This window comes from Bicyclus anynana, chromosome 2 (assembly GCF_947172395.1).
Source record: "Bicyclus anynana chromosome 2, ilBicAnyn1.1, whole genome shotgun sequence".
Lineage (NCBI taxonomy): Eukaryota > Metazoa > Arthropoda > Insecta > Lepidoptera > Nymphalidae > Bicyclus > Bicyclus anynana.
In genome coordinates, this window is record NC_069084.1 from 8,544,303 (window position 1) to 8,564,406 (window position 20,104).

At 35.4% G+C, this 20,104-nt stretch overlaps 1 protein-coding gene across 1 annotated transcript in view; it reads right to left on the reverse strand.

Annotated features, from left to right (window-relative positions):
• The window catches only part of LOC112058395 (uncharacterized), a 73,896-nt gene extending 60,438 nt beyond the window's left edge, over positions 1-13,458 (reverse strand). Inside the window, exon 1 of the mRNA XM_024099189.2 lies at positions 13,380-13,458. Coding sequence (XP_023954957.1) covers positions 13,380-13,449 — 70 coding nt within the window. The 5' untranslated portion in view covers positions 13,450-13,458. The remainder of the gene's footprint in view (positions 1-13,379) is intronic.
• Positions 13,459-20,104: the final 6,646 nt, after the last annotated feature.

Sequence of the window (20,104 nt, forward strand, 5' to 3'; positions counted from 1 at the left end):
GTTTTCGAGATATCATGATGACCTTTCGCATTTATATATTAAGCTGGCGGGTCTGTTGAAACTGTTTTTCGATTTAGGGATCTGTTTGTAAAATATTAATGTTTAAGGTGTTTTATTTACGTAAAGTGCTTTAAAAGTCAAAAAAGTCAAAATTCATTTATTTCAAATAAGCTTAGTTTACAAGCTCTTTCGAAACGTCAGGTATAATATTAAATTTAAGATAATGGTGATAATAATCATTTGAAAACTTAAAATTAAAGTTACGAGAGTTCCAAACGCGCCTTGGTCCGAAAAAAGACCACAACAAACTCAGCCAAGGTTTATTTTTTTGTATTTATCGCCATTTTACAAACTTATTTAAAACTTTAAGCACACAGTCGTAATCGTCGTTGGTATTAAGAGAAACCGCTTACTAAAATACCAGCTAGAATTACTGAACCCAAGCATAGGGTGCTGAAATGAGTTAGGTAATACAATCATCTCCTATGCCTGTAATCAAAACTGTAGGCGGCTGAAACCACACTCCAGATTTTAGGCGTAACATACGTATCCATTTCACGGTATAGTATTCTCTAACGTAGCCGGTACCTGTTGTTGCCATGCGAGCTTTAGGACACACAAGTAGCTCTCATTCGCACGAGAGTTTATCGCCATGGAGGTTTTATATTGATATAATAGTAAGACGATAAACTTGAATATTATAATTTTAAGTTAATAGTCTAACTAGATCCGTATTCGAAACGATTTTTTTATTTATTTTAGGTTTCTTTATTTAAATTCACAGGTGATTTCCCAAATTTGAAATTTTTACTTGTTATTTTACTAGCTGACCTGGCAAACGCTGTTTTGCCTTATTGCTATTAAAACATAGGAGTAAATGGTAGACTCGAGGATCAAAATTTTGATTAGTATACGTAATACGTATTTTACAACCACATCATAAAAATTAAAAAATTTAAATATTGACAAAAAATTGAAAATTATTTTTGGGTCAGACTACCCTTATCACTTAGAGATATGAGAAATAGATTTTGGCCGATTGTCAGACCTATATACACACAAAACTTCATAAAAATCATTCCAGGTGTTTAGGAAAAGTTTGGTAACAGACACCGCGAGACTATAATTTTATATAATTATATTCGAGATTTCAAAACGTTGTTTGAATAATATCAATATCAAAACGCGACAATCAGTATGCGAGATCGATGCGCAGTCCACACCTGCCCCTTGTCGCCAAGTGGCACATCGATTCTCTTTCTACGATCGCAAACGCTTCGAAAACTAGAAAAATGTTTGGGAATGACATTTGCTACAGGTCACGTGATTCCCATACATTTTTCTAGTTTTCGAAGCGTTTGCATCCCGCGCGTAAGTATAACTCAAAAACTTGGTTTTTAATTTTATTTATTTCTTTTTATTTAGTTAAATTTATTTACTTATTTAGATTTTATTATAGTCCTTGTATTTTAAAAATTAATATTTTAAAAATACAAGGATACAAGAGTGGACCTGATTGGACCATCTCCTTTAATATAAACAATATTCATTTCGTGTAGTACGAAATACGAAATATCAATAATTAGTAAAATTTTCGAAATGTCTAAAATGTTGTCTATCTTGTAGTTTCATCTTGCAATCCATTTTGTAACGTCACTAACACCATTGATGTACTACACGTCAAACTAATTGTTGACAAATATTTCTGTCAAACGCTCCGTTTGTTATAGGATTTGTTGTAGTGATGTCATGAAACAGATAAAATATAGACCATCATGGCCGACAGCGTTTTGGCACGCATTGTCAAAAAAATATTTAAAAATTAAAATTTTCATGTACCTAGGTATTCACGAAAAATTTGATATTTTTTTTCAATCTAGTAGAACGATAATGATCAATTTAAGGCCATTAAAAAGGGTCAACTAGCCTATTGCTTAAAGCTATACGATACTAATTCATAAGCAAGTTTTTTTTTTTTAATTTTTGTCCGTCTGTCAGTCAGTCTGTTTGTCCGGGCTAATCTCTTAAACGAAAATAGTGGAGGCTATGCAATATATATGCTACTTTTTATCCCTAAAAAAAAGTTTCTAATAATAAAATAAATAATAAAAGTGAATTATTAAGACAATTTATCTGCAAAATGATAATCTCCTGTGTTAAATATTGAGAAATTTATTACTTATTAACGTAAAACGGTACTTTGAGGTTCAATCGCTATGAAAAACTCATTACCGAGATTAATTACACTGGAGTAAGGTATGTACATTTAACTGGAACGCTATAGAGAAAATAATTATTGTTGTTTTAATGAAGTACTAAATCCCGTTGTTTATCACTTTATCTTGGCTCCCTTTGTCGTATCATATTAAACTTTATTTATTTGACTAAAGACACTTCGTTTGAGTTTTTCGGTTATGTTGAAAAATCATAAAATTGAAAATTTTAAAAAACCTCCAAAGGTCATGAAATTATTGGAAACTCTCGACCAAGTCATCAATATTCTCTTATAGTGCGCTTTCATTTGAGACCTCACTCGAGTACATTTGCAGACATTCGGTTATTTCAGTATTATAATTCGGTTCTTCCCCACTTTCAACCCCCAGAACTTTTAAACGGCTCAACCAATTTTCATCAAACGTCTAAGACACTCGTACTTCATCCATCCGGAAGCTATGGTGAGACAGACAGACAAACATGTCAAACTTATAACACCCCCCTTTATGCGTCGGTATAAAATATATACAAATATTGCTTACTAAGTTCTCGTAACTGGATTCCATAGCCTTCCAGTACGATGTCACAATGAAACAGAATAGAGGTACATACAAGGTTGATAATATGTGCTTAAACACTACCACATTTTTTTTTATTTTTCGTATATAAATCGGCAACGTGTCACTTTGGGTTACCATTTTTTGTTTGCCTATGTGACCTCTACCCATACATATCACATTCTTCGTGCGCCGCGATTAAAAAAAAATGGCGGCTGATCGATTATACCAGATAGGTTCAATGTCCCTTAAATAATTACATGGTGGTAAACCTTAATACAAACTCAAATTCATTGTAATACTTTGATGTAAGAAGGGTAAAACCCGCAATGCAGCGTGCCGTCTTGCTAATGAATCTAATAAAGGTTTTGCTTAAAGGAGAAAATGGAAAGCTACTTTAAGTGAGGCGCAGACGAAGGTTCGTTTTTTATAAAGAAACAAATAGCAAAGATATTAAAAATAATATTATGTTCATTTATGGCGCTGCTGCTAAAAATGCTAGTAACATTTAAAACGCGAAAGTTTATAAGGATGTTTGTTACTCTTTGACGCCGGAACTACTGAACCGATTTGGCTGAAATTTAAAACTAATATAGATAATAATCTGGATTAACACATAAGCTACTTTTTATTGCGAAAAATCCATGGGGTTTTGCAAGATTAGCGAAAACCTAATTCCACGCGCGAGCGTCCGCTAGTAAACATATATACCTACACATATGTATTGCACCCAAATTGACTGTCGTTTTTTGACGGAGACGAGGTTAACTCACACATCGAAAATAACATCAATCAATATATTTTGCGTCCTTACACAGATAAAAATAAAAACCATTACAAATGAAACGTTCCTTCATCTTTTAGGTCCACGAAGTTAGTTAGTTAGAAGTTGATGGCCATTTTTTATGCCTTTCGACTACAAAAACCGGCATTTTTAAGGATTTCTTTATACGACAAAAACAAAAATATTAACAGTCGTATTTTTATGTCATTAAGTTCGAAAAGGGCACATCTCAAGTAGTTGTGACCGTTTCGAAATTATTTCTGTACAGGCTTGACTTTGATAGTAGAATTAATACCAGAAATGTGGTTTTATCGATCATAATGTGTGTGGCAGCACTTACGTTACGTCACGTCGTCAAAACACGTATTAGGCAAAATTAATAAACGACATGTGCCCTTTTCGAACTTGCCTATTCAATTATAACAATGAATCATCGATTCTATAGAAACTATCTTTTATAAACGTGTTAGGTCGTTGATATTATACTTTGACGGATGATAATAATTAGGCGTATTTAAATTTAAATGAACTTATAAATAGGCCCGTAGTTAATTTTAAAGATTAAAAATAGTTTTTCACAAATCCCGCGCGAAATAGGTACTGCCGTTCTAAAAATTTGTCCGGACAACAACAAAAAATTAATTACCCATCGTGTAAATATGTAAAATCACTCGAGAAAACACAGTTGTTTTAAAATCACAGAAGGGCACTTTAATTATATATGTATATTGTATTGACGAACAATATGAACTTTAAATGCAGAAATACGCCACTAATCGATACAGTGCTTATTTGTGAAACATTTATTTCTTATATTGAGCATAGATTTCGTTGTTGAATCCGCTGTTGATTAGGTATTATTATACTTATCAATAAAATAGTTTCAAAACTTATCTAATATATATAGATATTGGCACCAGATAAACAATACCAAGTACAACTACCAATACCAACACAATTCAATTACTTTGTAACGGTACATCAAGGAAACGAACGAAAACGCGTACCGAACCGATTACTGATACTGAACCACTTAGATAAATAATTATTTAATATTAATAATAATAATATAGAATAAAATAAAGATATAATAAGTATATAAATTATAAAATGACGTATAACTCATAAGTCATATATATATTTGTTTTTGTTTAATAATCTCTTCTAAGTGTTATATGAGACTAGCTCATATTTTACACTGTAAAAAATTGAAACCTGTATACCTGAGAATTCAGGTGTGTGTAAGTCTGACAGTGAAATCTTGTCCGGCACATATATACTTTCTGTTACGCACAAACGCTAGCGCGGTGTAAGCTGCTCATTGCGCCATCTAGTGTGAAAGAGTAGCATTAGTAGTGTTTCGAGGCCGACACTACGGACATGACCCCTCTGCAGCTGCTATATCTATCTTTCTCTGTCTAACATGATAATATAGAATGAGAAAGATAGAGGTGAATTTAAAGCTCGCACTAGCGAGTTATAAAAAAATATTACAGAATAAAATAGTTTGTTGTGAACTTAGTCAACATTATAGTAGATTATTTTTAATTTGAATTAAATTGAATTGAAAGCGATCTATACTAATGTTTTAAAGAGGTAATTACTTGATCTACTGAACTGATTTTGAAAATTCTTATACCGTTAGAAAGACACGTTATTCGAGTGTCATGGGCCTTAGGTATATGTATTTTACCCTCGTATTTTCACGGTTACGGGAACTACGAGAACCAGACAGCATTAAAGTGCTTACGTGCGGACAATTCAGTAAGTAATGATAAGAATACTCTCACGAAAACATTAGTCTTTTCCGTTATCTGACAGGAGCTGTCATGTTCCACTCCAAGTAGTATGTGGATCAGAATTTTGGAAGAGAGTGGATAGATACCTACTATAGAATAAACGGGTCTTACGATCCATATAACTATTTTATTAAATAAACGCGAAATGTCATTCGTCACGAAATCTCGAAAACCGCTAGATGTATAAAGCTGAAATTTGGCAGGGAGGTAGTTTAGTGGGTATCCTCTAAGAACGGATTTTGAGATAGGGCCGGATTAAAGAGGTCTAAGGGCGGATGAAGTTGCGGGCGTCCTCTAGTTATATTAAACTTGCGAAAGTAAGTCTGTATAATCTGTTAGCTTTTCACGGGTACACCATTGAAATTTGAAACGATTGCGATGAAATTTGGTATTGAGATAAATTGAACCTTGGAGCAGAACTTATGCTTAGTTTATATCCAGGAAAAAAAAAACATTTTTATGAAAGATTTGTTAAAAACAGAAATTCAAGCAAACGGACTTGCAGGCGTTCGTGGGTATTATTATAATTTGTTTTGTGCTTTAGCTGCCTCTGTAGTCAGTGGTTAGCTATATAGTCCCGGGTTATCCAAATATTATAATCTAAATATTTGAAAGCGAAAGGTCTCACTTAGATTTCAAAATTAGTTTTTTTTAATTTTAAATATTTGCCATATCTTTTAAATATTCCCATTACACAACTATTCGGGAAAAACTGTATTAAGAGTGGGTACGATAAAAGTCCAACGGGGCGGGGATCGAACCACCACTCATGATCAGTCCGACCGCTCTTACCGTTAATAAGTAAACTTTAAACCCTATAATGCACAACAAAGTGGATACTAAATTGACTTTTTTTGTATTAATTTTATCTTTTATCTTTTAATTATGTCTATTAGTTGTAATTTTTCTTAATAATCATATGACTTTTATTATGCTAATAATCTTTATTATACCTGTAATATAGTTAACCTCTAAATTAATTATGTAAGTTAGCTTATAATTTGTTTTTTATTTTATTGTAAATACTAAAAATCTTGTATTATATTTATAACAGAATTATTGGAAACGACTACATATTATAACTAACGAATTTAATGACATATACTAAAAATTGTGAACGTTGTGAGAATCTATAAGTAGCTAATTTACTTACTCTATTAATGTACATAGTTATAAGCACGAACTTAATGTATTAACCGTTGATTTTCCTAATAAAATAAATAAATTCTAAATTACAGCTTCCAAGTAGTAAACTTCTCCGGATGCGGTGAAATTATATGACTTATTATATGTCCTTGTTGACTATGGAACCCTAAAAATTATAGGCATCTAAATTTTTATAACACGGTTCAATAATTTTTCAATAGTTTAAGAACTTGCGTCTAGAAATTTCACGCTTCAACCAAGCGAATGCAGTAATGTGCATCGTAAATCAAATAAAGTTCACTTGATAAATTCTTTTGATGTTCATTCAATCTTCGATTATGCCACTTCTTTTAGAGTTCTATGCCAGTCTGTTAGGCATGAAGTATGCTAAAGACTAACGATTCTTTTACCAGCTTTAATACTGTTTTTAATATTAAACTTTAATTTTCTCAAATCCCTCGGAAATTATAGATCATTTCAGGGATACTTTTATCTCTGAAAATATTTATACCCTTTGTGTAAATTTGAGGGTGTATTTCATTCCTAGTGGCAGTTTGATACTGTTACTATCGTGTTGACGTAAACGCGAATTTATATGGAATTGAAACAGTTGAGCAGTAGTGCCACGACAGTTAATGATGAACAAACATAGGTACAATCACTAACTTTTGCCTTTATATTTGGCTGATTGAATGAAAAATAAAAATATAAATAAGGTTTCGTAAATTGTGTAATACTGTAGCAACGAGCGATTTAGAACAATCAGAGGGCCTAGTGGCAGTTTGAAACTGTTACTATCGCGTTAACGCAAACGCGAATTTCTAAGGAATTGAAACAGCGCCATCTAGTGGGATTACTGCACAACTGTTTCAATTACATATATAATCAAATCGTTATTTGATTTACGTTAACGCAGACAGCACTCAACGCGACGTAACAGAGTGAACTGAGAGTAAAAGTTCAGCGATCCATTTAGATATGTATAATTTACAATTTATGAAAACATTACAACATTTCTTATAGTAAAACTAGAAGAAATGTTGTCATAAATTGTAAATTATAATACTGTATGATATTTTTAAAAAGAGCAACTGTTGAGTTTCTTGCCGGTTGCTTCTCAGCATAACCTGCGTTCCGAACCGGTGGTAGAATCTGTAGAAATAGTCAACTGACGTGTCAAAAGTGCTTGTAAACTGAGCCTACGTGAAATAAATGATTTTTGATTTGATTTGATTTAGATACTGCAAAAAATTTCATTATATCCGGTGCAACCGTGTACTACTAATTCAGTATCGTGTACCTATGTCATGTCGTAATTAGAAACGCAATACAAATTTGAACAGTGTGATTCTATCGTTGAATATCAAACAACTTAGGCCCGGTTTCCATAGCGAGCGAAACGGATCCATAAGCGACTTCGTATAATTTGTGAGTCCGTATACTAACGTATGAGTCTTGCATATTTGTATTTCCTTTAAAAAACAGCGGAAAGAACTGAGAGAGCAGATAGAGTTGAAATTAATTCGCTCAATTCAAGAGACTGGAGCGGAATAATTACGGATTCCGTTAAACTCGCAAAGACAAAATTCATAGCGTTTCTAGAGAAAAAGACGTAAGTGAGTATTTTCAGTTTACCTCGCTTTTAGGTTTCTCATTTTTTTATGGTAGTGGATATCAACAAGCAAAACTCTAATAGAAACGCAAACCTACTCGTGTATCGTTCTGCCTAAATATTAAGGCGTTCGCTTGGCTTGCGATGGAAACGGAGCTTTGGTGCTGACTATTGAATGTTATTTTACATAGTTGTACAGAATATTCAATTACAATAATTGAAACGATACTCGTACTACTCAAATGTGTCATTGAGCTTTATAGCAGCAAGTACACATTAGGCGCTCGGCGTTGCATTCAGCGGACGTTGATACCGTACATACGCCGCGTTCATCACATTGACGATCAATTATTACCACGTTTCTGCAGCACAAACGGCAGCGAAGACGTTTATAAGTGGAGCCGTCCACACTGACCTGACGCACTGACCGACACACGATCAATTATAGTCGTGGGTGCTGCAGAAACGTGAGAATAATTGATCGTCAATGGCGTGCCTCAAGGTGTCCATACTACTGGTTCAGTTCAAAAATGGACGTCGATGCGCGCTTAAATGTATTTGAACAACACGGTGGTGCATGTAGGGAGATATCTACAAGGGCGCAGCTGACGCTCACGTACCGCCGTCCATTTCAGAACAGAACTAGTGTTATATAGTTTTGGATACCTTGACTGCGCTCGTAAAACGCAGTGCTGAGCGCGGTGTATGTACGCTATCAACGCCCGCTGACCGCAACGCCGACCGCGTAATGTGTACTTGCTCTAAAGGTTAGACCACACTGCTGCGATAATATTGGCTGTAAAGTTTGCCGCTTGCGGCTGGACGTGGGCCTCGCGCAAACTACACGACTTGAGATCGGTCAGATACAACAATTTGAATGACACCGCAAACTCAATGGCCGTTGCTTAAGTTGATAGCTTTGGACCCCAGCACTACTTTATGCAACGTATTTTTAATTATTTTATTGTAATACTTTCTCGGCTTATCTTATACTAGCCGACGCTTCGCGGTTTTACCCGCGTTGTTCCCATTCCTGTGAGCGTGCGGGGATAGAATATAGCCCATGACAATCACAAATAACGTAGTTTGCAAGTGGTAAAGAAATTTCAAAATCGGTCGAACTCAAGCCACTGATATAGCTAAGCGACTCGCGAAGCTGATGTGGCAATGGGCAGGCCACATAATCCGAAGATCCGATTGACGTTGGGATCCCAAGGTGCGGGAATGGCGACCCCGCACCGGAAAGCGCAGTGTTGGTCGACCCCCCACTAGGTGGAAGACATCAAGCGGGTTGCAGGGTGCCGCTGGATGCTGGCTCGAGACCGTTTTGTTTGGAAGTCCATGCAAGAGGCCTATGTCTAGCAGTGGACATCGGCTGTTAATAATGATGAGTGTTGTGCACATACGAGGACATCTTTATGTTTTATGAGGTCGGTTATTTTTTTACTTAATACAAAAATTGTAGAATGTCTAAATCTCTATATTACGTCAGGAATGCGTTAGCTTGCCCCGTAATCCCCAGACCCTTTCCTGTCGCAAAAATTTTAGAAGGCATTTTTGAGTACGGAAAATGCAAATGAAATTTAGGGTCACGATTCGATCGTATTGGACGAACCCGAAATATTCTAGTGACTTGACTCGACCCGGAATACACGTTTACATCATAACGTGCTGGCCATTTTATTCCCGTATACCTATGAGAATATGAACTACGGGGTTGAAACCGCGAGGTTCTGCTATACGAGTTTATAAAAAGCTATAGAGAAGAGTTCTGCAGTCTAATTCACTATCTTTGGCGTATACGTTTACGAAATTGGGATACTATGTAAAAAAACACCTGGTGCATACTGACAACACTTTGTGGATATCGAACAGTAGGTAGATGACATTTCTCAGTTGATGTTTATTTAATAGGTTGTCAATAAATACCAAATTATTGAATTGACCAGCTGGTGGTCTGTTCACTAACTGGGTTTGCCTACAATCAAAACTCACTAAAGTCGTTACACGAAATGTTATTTTTTATCACTCAAAAATACTTCATACTAATATTAGAAACGCGAAAGTTTTTATGGATATTTGTTTGGATGTTTGTTACTCTTTAACGCTGCAACTACTGAACCGATTTGGCTGAAATTTGAAATGGAAATAGATTTTAGTCTGGATGAATGAAATGAAAACTTTAAAAAAAATATAACTTAATTTTTTTAATATCTCTTGTCAACTGATTATTTGTTTAATTGTCAATTTTTGAAACAATTTTTCACCCTAACTTTTTTTGCTGTATACTAGTTACATAAACGGGCTATTGAGATTTGCATATAGCGCAAAAGTTTATTTAGGTGCCTGTATTTCCTTAATATTCATTTATCTACAACTAGCTGACGCCGCGCGGTTTTACCCGCGCGGTTTCCGTTCCCGTAGGAATTTGGGGATAATATATAGCCTATAGCCTTTCTCGATAAATGGGCTATCTAACACTGAAAGAATTTTTTTAATCGGACCAGTAGTTCCCGAGATTAGCGCGTTCAATCAAACAAACAAACAAACTCTTCAGCTTTATAATATTAGTATAGATGATAAAATATTTACCATAGATAAATGTATGATTTTTTGAATTTACTGGTATATTAGTATTTTACAATAGTCCTAGTTGACTTCAAAGTGGTTGTAAAATAAACCAATTTCAAGTTACAATTTGGAAGTTTGAAACAATAAAACCAAGCAATATCTGAGTATTCACCAAAGAAACAACTAAACGAAATGTACACAAGTCGCAAAGTTAATAAAAACACACCGAACAGAACAGTTATGTTCGCGGAGTAAAAATCCGTTTATAAAATACCAAGCTGATGTTAAGAATGCAATAAGTTAACCAATAAACTAAATACAATCTGAAAAGAACGCTGTAGCAATAAAAAGCATTTTGTTTGTTCACTGACACGCTCTGTTGACACGAGTATCTTCTGCTTCAATTGGAAGCATGGTAATTTGAGTTCTGTGCATGTTACATTAGATGCGAGTTTTGTTTAAACTGGCTCGGAAATAAAGCCTGTCACCCACTGAAGTGTATCTTTACATGAGTCAAATTATAATACGCGTCGACGCGCGACCCCAGCGACGTCTTGTTTCTGTATCATAGACCGCACGAATGCCTTCGAATATTTCGGTGAAAGCATATTTATGTTTGCAAGCATGTAGTTCTTGTTTTTATTTAAACAATATATTTGCTTATATAATGATTTATTTATTTTGCTATCATCCGCGAAAAGTCGACGAATCCATGCGACAACGTCACCCTGGTCCGACAAAATATATATCTACCATATATATATACCATATTAATGCTGACCATAATAATCTGAGCCGTGATAGCCCAGTGGATATGACCTCTGCCTCTGATTCCGGAGGGTGTGGGTTCGAATCCGGTCCGGGGCATGCACCTCCAACTTTTCAGTTGTGTGCATTTTAAGAAATTAAATATCACGTGTCTCAATCGGTGAAGGAAAACATCGTGAGGAAACCTGCATACCAGAGAATTATCTTAATTCTCTGCGTGTGTGAAGTCTGCCAATCCGCATTGGGCCAGCGTGGTGGACTATTGGCCTAACCCCTCTCATTCTGAGAGGAGACTCGAGCTTAGCAGTGAGCCGAATATGGGTTGATGATGCAATGCGCAGAAATAGCGGCAGTGGCCAGTGCGCGACGAATTATATCGTTAACAGTACCGTGTACGTGTAGTACTTCTGCTGCAGCTAAGTCCATGATGACCAAATTGATTCACGCGGCTACCACAGGGGCAGACTAGCATACGGCTATACGAAGCGTTGTCCTATCAATTTTACAAGCATTTAGTTATGACTCTTCGACTCTTGCTTAAAATGTTCTTCAATACTTCAAACTAGAGCAGGGATGAAAATGCTAAGCTCTAGGAAATAATTAGTATTTTTTAAATTTTTTCTCTAACCGATTATCATTATTCATCATCATCATCATCATCATATCAGCCGATGGACGTCCACTGCAGGACATAGGCCTTTTGTAGGGACTTCCAAACATCACGATACTGAGCCGCCTGCATCCAGCGAATCCCTGCGACTCGCTTGATGTCGTCAGTCCACCTGGTGGGGGGTCGGCCAACACTGCGCTTACTAGTGCGAGGTCGCCATTCCAGCCAGCCATTCCATTATCATTATTGCATTACCGATAATATTACGAGTTTTAAAATTGTATGGTACAGCAATAAGTCAAATTTGTTAATGTATGATTTTTTGAATTCGGAAATCTGCTTTATGATTCGCGCTGCCAAAGCGCATTCTTATTGTATCCAATCGAGAGTGATATAAACTACCATTTACGTGCGTGAGAAAAAATACCTAATATTTTTGTATTTTATGTAAATTTCAAAAGTGCTTTATTTTTGCCATTGTACAAAGATATTTATATTAAACTCTTATATTCTTAAATCCTGTATTTTTTTTTAATTGAAAATTGAATTTTTTTTCATTTCTTTCATTCTAATATTTTCAAAAGTCGATTTAAAAGTGCTTCATATAATTAAAAGAAGTCTAGTTTGTTTTTTCCCCGTTCCCACTTTTCGAGGTGTTGAACAAAATTATGTAACACACACGACGACTTAAGCTGTAGCCTTGTTTTGCCTTTTGATTTTATGAAAATCTTTCTAGAAAAAACTGCATTTCAGTTCTAAGATATACAGGCCCGCACTGCCGTAGTTTACGCTCCAAATCCTCTCATTAGAGGGGCCTTGGCTTAGCGTTAATAGGCTGAAAATAAATCACTTTAACCGTTTTAAAATATCTGCTGCTATCTGACGCCGGCTACCGTTTCGTGTACGAAGCATTTTTAATTGATGAAAAGCTTTTGCTTTGCTACATTCTCAGATAAATGGTGGGGTTTTCGCAAAAATACATTGTTATCATATTATGCTGGCCAGCTTGTTAGGAGTAGGATGAAAATCCACACCCCTTTCGGTTTCTACACGCTAATATCGCTTGGCGGTACGTCTTTGCCCGTAGGGCGGTAACAAGCCACGGTTGAAGCCTGGTGGCTTCGACCGTGGCTGAATTGGTCCAGTTCTGGCACCAGCCAGACCTGGACCAATTCGGCCTATGTCCTGCAGTGGACGTCCATCGGCTGATATGATGATAACGGATGATGATGAAAGAATATAACCCTAGAGTTATGGGAAATACTCTCCAGCGCCCTGTATATGTACACATATACAAGTATTTACTTAAGGTACATACCTTCCCCAGTACCAATAACTGTATGAACGAGGAGCACGATGATTGCCAGACACCGTTGCCCCTCCGACATTGCTGTCGTGGGTTCGTCACCTGAAATAAAAACATATTATATAGTCTTACTCAGTGGAATAAGTAAAGTTATCAGAGCCTGAGATAGCTACAGTTCAGAGTCACTTGACGCTATTTTTATATTCACTATTTTTGACGCTAATTGACATTAATGAAATTGAGATTCTTCTTACTGGTGGATATCACACATTTTGTCAATTTATTTGATGTTTATTTTAATATGTTGATATAAAAGACCAAAATAGTGAATAAACCACCAATATTATCTTCTAAGGCCATAGTTCAAATTTCATATTCGGCTATTGTAGTTACATAAAATTAATTATTACGTTATGAGCATGCTGACATGCAGAGGCGTCTTTATCTATGGTGCAGGGGTGCGATGTACCCGGGCGCCGCTCTCAGGGGCGCCCAAGCGTCTCTCGCTTAGGTTAAGCCGCTTCTTGAGAAATTAAATCAGTAGAAGGATTTAGACTTGATGTTTGCTATACAGACAGTTTGTGGTAGCACACTTGACGTACTGTTTGTACATATATATTCCATTTTAACAGTGCTCAGCACGTTTAGAAGGCGCTAGGGTGATGATTGCGCCCGGGCACTACGTGAGTTAGAGACGCCCCTGTTGACATGCTTCCTAAAATTAGATATGTCTGGCACATAAAATACATATTCGTCATCATCGTCATCGTTACAACCCATAATCGGCTCACTACTGAGCACGAGTGTCCTCTCAGAAAGAGAGGGGTTAGGCCAATAGTCCTTGACGTTGACCCAATGCGGATTGGCAGACTTCACATAAGTACAGAATTATTCACAGGTATGCAGGTTTCCTCAGGATGTTTTTCCTTTACCGTTTGAGACACGATATTTAATTTCTTAAAATGCACATAAATGAAAACTTCAAGGTGCATGCCCCGGACCGGATTGGAACTTACGCCCTCCGGAATTAGAGGCAAAGGTCATACATATCCACCCGGCTCTCAAAAACACATTATTAACAGGGAATAATTGATTTAATTTGCTATTCTCCGTGAAAACCTTAATAATCCAAGTAAATATAGCAACAACATCACCCTGATCCAATAACAATTTTGAACATCCGTAGTCTACTTATCGATACTGTTTTATTAGTGCGAGTAAATTACAATTATCTATCAGCGAAGATAATGAAGATACTTCGTAGAATTTAACCGTAATAAATTGACGAATATCGGCGTATCGAAACAATTAATTTTCAGTAGCGTCCCACCGAAGGTTTCGTTGTATCTATTTCCATAGAATATGTTTTACATCATATTAATTGAAACCAATAATTTTAACAGCGTTTATTACATAATTGTAGGAAATTTCCTACCAAAGAAAAATATGTTTACAAGGCGAATTTAATTTATTAATTTGAATTTGATATATTATTTACCCCTCCACCTACAAAACAGGATCATTTTGATATAAATATCTCTTTGTTTGTGTGTCCATCTGCAGCGTAATTTAGATTCTAATTTAAATGTGTTTTTCGTAGAATAATGAATAAATAAAAAAAAAAAAAAAATACATATTAGCTTCACTTTATCTATGTAGGAAAGTCAAATCTTGAAATCTTAATTTGACCCACTTCCCGGTCTTCAATTAAGATGAAATTTTGCTCACGCTCTCAATTCTGATGACAATACATGACTAGCTTAGAAACTTTATTACAAATCCAATATGGCGGCCTCTCCAAGATGGTGGACTGGCTGTTTGAAATCCACCCCCATGATATGGATATCAAATGAAAGGGTTTACTGTCAGGAATACAAAAAAAAATAGTCACGTGATTTAAATCCAATATTTGTAATTTTTTGTGCTTGCTAAAAGCGTGTTTTTTAGTTTTTAAATAATTTAAAGTTATTATGCGTAGATTCTTCTCGTAAAGCTTAGTAGTCTTGAAAATCACAAAGATTGTTGAAATTGTTTAAAAATTTTGTGATAAAGTTTTTCAGATAGTACGCTGATAATGATGGTCATATTATGTGAAATTATCACAAATATCATCAAACCGGTAACATCCTACAATAAAATCATCCCAGGTAAGCCATCTACTGGTAAAAGGCACATAAAAATTCATAAAATATTTCCTGCATCCGAGAAACACTCAGCGAAGCAGGAGACTTCATATTGTAGTGTTGAAGAATTCCTCAGAGCTGTAAGTTACTACACGTTAACTACGTTGTAACTGCTCTTACATTATCACTCCACAGGGAGATATTATTGTTCCGAGTCATATCATATACATAAACTGCCGTGTAAATATTAGACCATAAACATTATATTCTCTTCACATGCCTGTAAATAGTTTTATTGTTTTATTAGAGTACGCTCGCGACTACGTCAGCGTGGCATTTTCTAATACCTATCTTTTTTTCTTTTTCTGTACATCCAGAGTAAAATTTATTTCAATTCCAAATTTCAGCCAAATCGCTTCAGTAGTAGCACCGTTAAAGAGTAACAAACATCCAAACATCCATACAAACTTTCGCGTTTATAATATTAGTAGTATCCTACTAATATTACTACTGAAGCGATTTGGCTGAAATTTGGAATTGAAATAAATTTTACTCTGAATTAACACATAGGCTACTTTTTATCCCGAAAAATCCATGGTTTCCCGAGATTTACGAAAACTGATGATATGAATGTTAGTTACACTTTCACGCCTCGACTACTGAACTGAATTAGATGAAATTTGGTATTGAGATATATTATAGCTTGGATTAACACATATGCTACTTTTTATCCTGGAAAAATCCATGGTTCCCGAGGGATTTGTAAAAATCTAAATTCCATGCGGACGCGCATTTGTAGGATAATCTCTGAATCACATGAACCGATTTTAAAAATTCTTTTGCCAATAGAAAACCACATTATTTGCGAGTGTCATAGGTTAAGTTTATCTCCGTATTACCACGGAACTGCGCGGTTGAAACTGCGGTGCGTTGACTAGTCTTATATAAAAAAATAATATATTTATAGCAACTTCTTTCTAATAAATAACTGAAACTGGATCACGCGTTAATGATGAGTTACAGAAACAAGGACATTTCGACTTTCGTTCTCCCTCCCAAGGGAACATCGCTATTTTTGGTATAAAAAGTATCCTTTGTCCTTCTTCGTAAAAATAATTTATTTTATTTTTACGAACGTTCCTTATAAAAATAATAAATATATAAATAAAGTTGAAGCGATTGTCTGTGATTTAAAAATTACTATGCTTTATCAAGTGTGTATTTACAGTATAGGAATACGATACTAAAACACAAACAATCGTTTTTATAATTTGTCTGTCTGTTTGACCAGTCTAATCTCTGGAACGGCTGAATCGATTTCAATTAAACTTTCCCTGTATAAGTTTAAAAAAGATTACTGAACAATATAATATTACTTTTATACCGGAAAAATTCAAGTTTCCAGCGATATTTGTCAAACCCTAAACTCGCGGAAAAGTCATGGGCCACCACTCGTTCGAAATAAAAATGCTTACAACCTCAGATCTGATTTTTACAGAATAGAAAAACTTTGTTTTAAATGATCTGTGAACCTTGTCAGACAATTTTTTTGTTATCGGACGCACCGAACTCTGGAGGATGGTTTAGACGGAATACACTACGCTATCTATGGATTCGCTACATTCATAATTTGGTCCGAAGCGCCATGAATACATAAAGTTTGAGCATAGAGTTTTTTCTCCGTGGCATCGTACCTGAACGCTAAATCGCTTGGCGAGGGTAGGTACGGTGGTAACTAGCAGCCCACACCTACTAAATATCTTACTAATGATAAAAACGCGAAAGTTTGTATGGATTTTGTTTGGATGTTTGTTTCTCTTTAACGCCGCTATTACTAAAGCAATTTGGCTGAAATTTGCATGGGCTACTTTTTATTCCCGAAAATCCATGGTTCCCGGATCCGGGATTTGTGAAAAACTGAATTCCGAGCGGACGAAGTTGCGGACGTCTGCTAGTAAACATAAAATCCTAAACTGATCCGAGCTAGATCTCGAACTCAGGTCCTCGCTCTTGAGATCCACAGCATTACAAAACTGCCAGAAAGCTCGTCAGCTATAACTGATTAATCAAATTAGCTAGGTATGTATGGTAATTAATCGTTTCGATGTATAATTGGTGTAGACGGACAGACAAATCCATAATTAGTAACTAATTAGTGCGGTTAATCCACGTCTGTACAATGCGGTAAACTGTTGATTCAAATAATCTGAATTTCTCCCCAGTTAATAACACGTACTCGTAACTGAATTGCTCCGTGAATCGAATTGGATATTATTCTAATTATCCCACTAATTACGTGGAAATTACCAGAAAACGAGTAATAAATTTATTCCTTGTTAACCCCCAACCTATAAAAAAGGATCATTTTGAAATATATTTTATACTAGCGGACGCCCGCGATTTTGTCCTTTTTAATCCAGCCCTTACAGTATCGCTGGAGTAATTTCTCCCGTTTTCCCAACATTTCCTATCACTGCTCTGCTCCTATTGATTGTAGCGTGATGAAAAGTATACTATAACCTGCACAGGAGTATGAAGAATAATTGTACAAAGTTTCATTAAATTCCGTCAAGTAGTTTCGTCGTCATCAACCCATACTTGGCTCACTGCTGAGCTCGAGTCTCCTCTCAGAATGAGAGGGGGTCAAGTAGTTTATGTTTCTATAAAGAACACACAGACGGACAGACAGACTACTGATTGCATTTTTAGCATCAGTATCGATCACTAATCACCCCCTGATAGTTATTTTGGTGATATATTTCATGTACAGAATTGACCTTTCTACAGATTTATTATAAGTATAGATCTTTGTTTGTGTAACTGCTCCTGCAACATAATTTAGCTCTAAAAAGAATGTACCTATTGTGATGAATTTTTTAATGTCGTTATCAAAATGGTTCCTAATTCTTAAGTATTTTTTTTAAAGGAGCAGGTTTTTTGTGGTTTTTATAATTTTTTTTAATTAAAAAATTGTTTAAATAAAGAAACGATAGTAAAATAATAATATTTTAAATTTCTTATAAAATGTACAAATTGTCTAATTCAATTTGTTTCTGCTTTCTTATAAATGTAACAATATCTTTGTAGCTTACTTCGTTCTTTGAAATTAATAGCAGCAATGTTTTAATTAATCCAGCTCAGTGACTTAAAAAATAACTTCGTTTTAAAGAAATAAGAGTTGATTTTTCTTCCTCAACAACGTAAATTGGGTAGCATCCTGTATCTCTTTGTAGTCACTAATTATGGCTATAATTCTACTTGTATTACTAACTTGCTTTTGAAGTCCATTAGACTCGCGAATTTCAATATCTTTTGCAATTTTAACAAAGTTGGATAATTTAACAACTTTCTACTTAAAATCTTATTGGATTTAGTTATTTCCTTTTATTGAATTAGGGTTTGGTTTGCTTCTATTGATGAAGGATTTATGTTTTATTTTAATTAATTTTTAGATACTGTTTTTCTTAGTTCTGTGAAATATGAAAAAAGAAAAAAGGATTTTGGTTGTAGTAGTAAAACTGTAAAAGGCATATTAAAAATTAGAAGTCTTAAGCGGCAGTAGACAGGGCACAAAATATGAGGACATGATATTAAATTGAGTAACAAAGTAACAAGATGGTAACCTAGAAAATAAAAAGGTAATGAGGCAAACCGCAAAAGCCATTAATAATGATAACATAAAAGTGGCAGGAGAGATGAGAAACAGAGAGAGTCAAGAATGACCAGACTGGGATTAGTTAGAAGAGAACCTTGCCTATTGGCAAACAAACAAGTTGCAAGTACAATCAAGAGCCATGATATTAGAGTGAATATGGCCTTTGCCTTGGATTCGAAGGGCGTAAGATTGAATCCGGTCCAGGGATTGCACCTCTAACTTTTCAGTTAGGTATGTGTATTTTAAGAATTTAAATATCTCGTGTTTCAGACGGTACAGAAAAAAACATCGTGAGGAGACCAGTCATCTTCTTCTTCTTAGCGTGGTCCCACTATGTGGGGTCCGCTTTCCGACATAATCTCGTCCACTTTTCCCGATCTTGGGCATCCGACTTCTTGAGTTTGTTGGCTCTCAAGTCCGCGGAAGAGGAGGGAAGTATACCTGAGAATTTTCTTAATTCTCTGCGTGTGTGGAGATTGCCAATCCACATTGGGCAAGTGTGGTGGATTATTAGCCTAACCCCTCTCATTCTGAGAGTAGAAAAGTGACCCGTATTAGTTGTTAATGATGATGAATGAAGAAAGATGAAATTATGTGTTTATCTTAAAATATTGTTGTCAAGTGGATCCGAATAAAGGTAGTTATTATTATGAATGACATTAGTGTGTATGTGTGTTTGATTTCTAAATGATCCTTTTATTTACATTCTTACGTAAATGGTATAATTTTATTTTCAGCACACGTGGAAATGGTAAAGATTTTTGTAACGCATAAACTTGATTCGCGCCAACCTGCTTAGTATCTCCACCGCCCGAGTGACATTTGCGACATAAATCGTACTATCGCACACCTGAAAGTGATAAATCTAAAATCGAATAACGTCGGTGTCTTCCATCTGCGCATTTTCTAATATCGTCGGGACGCAGATTTATCAAATTGGACACTGTTATTGCAGTAAT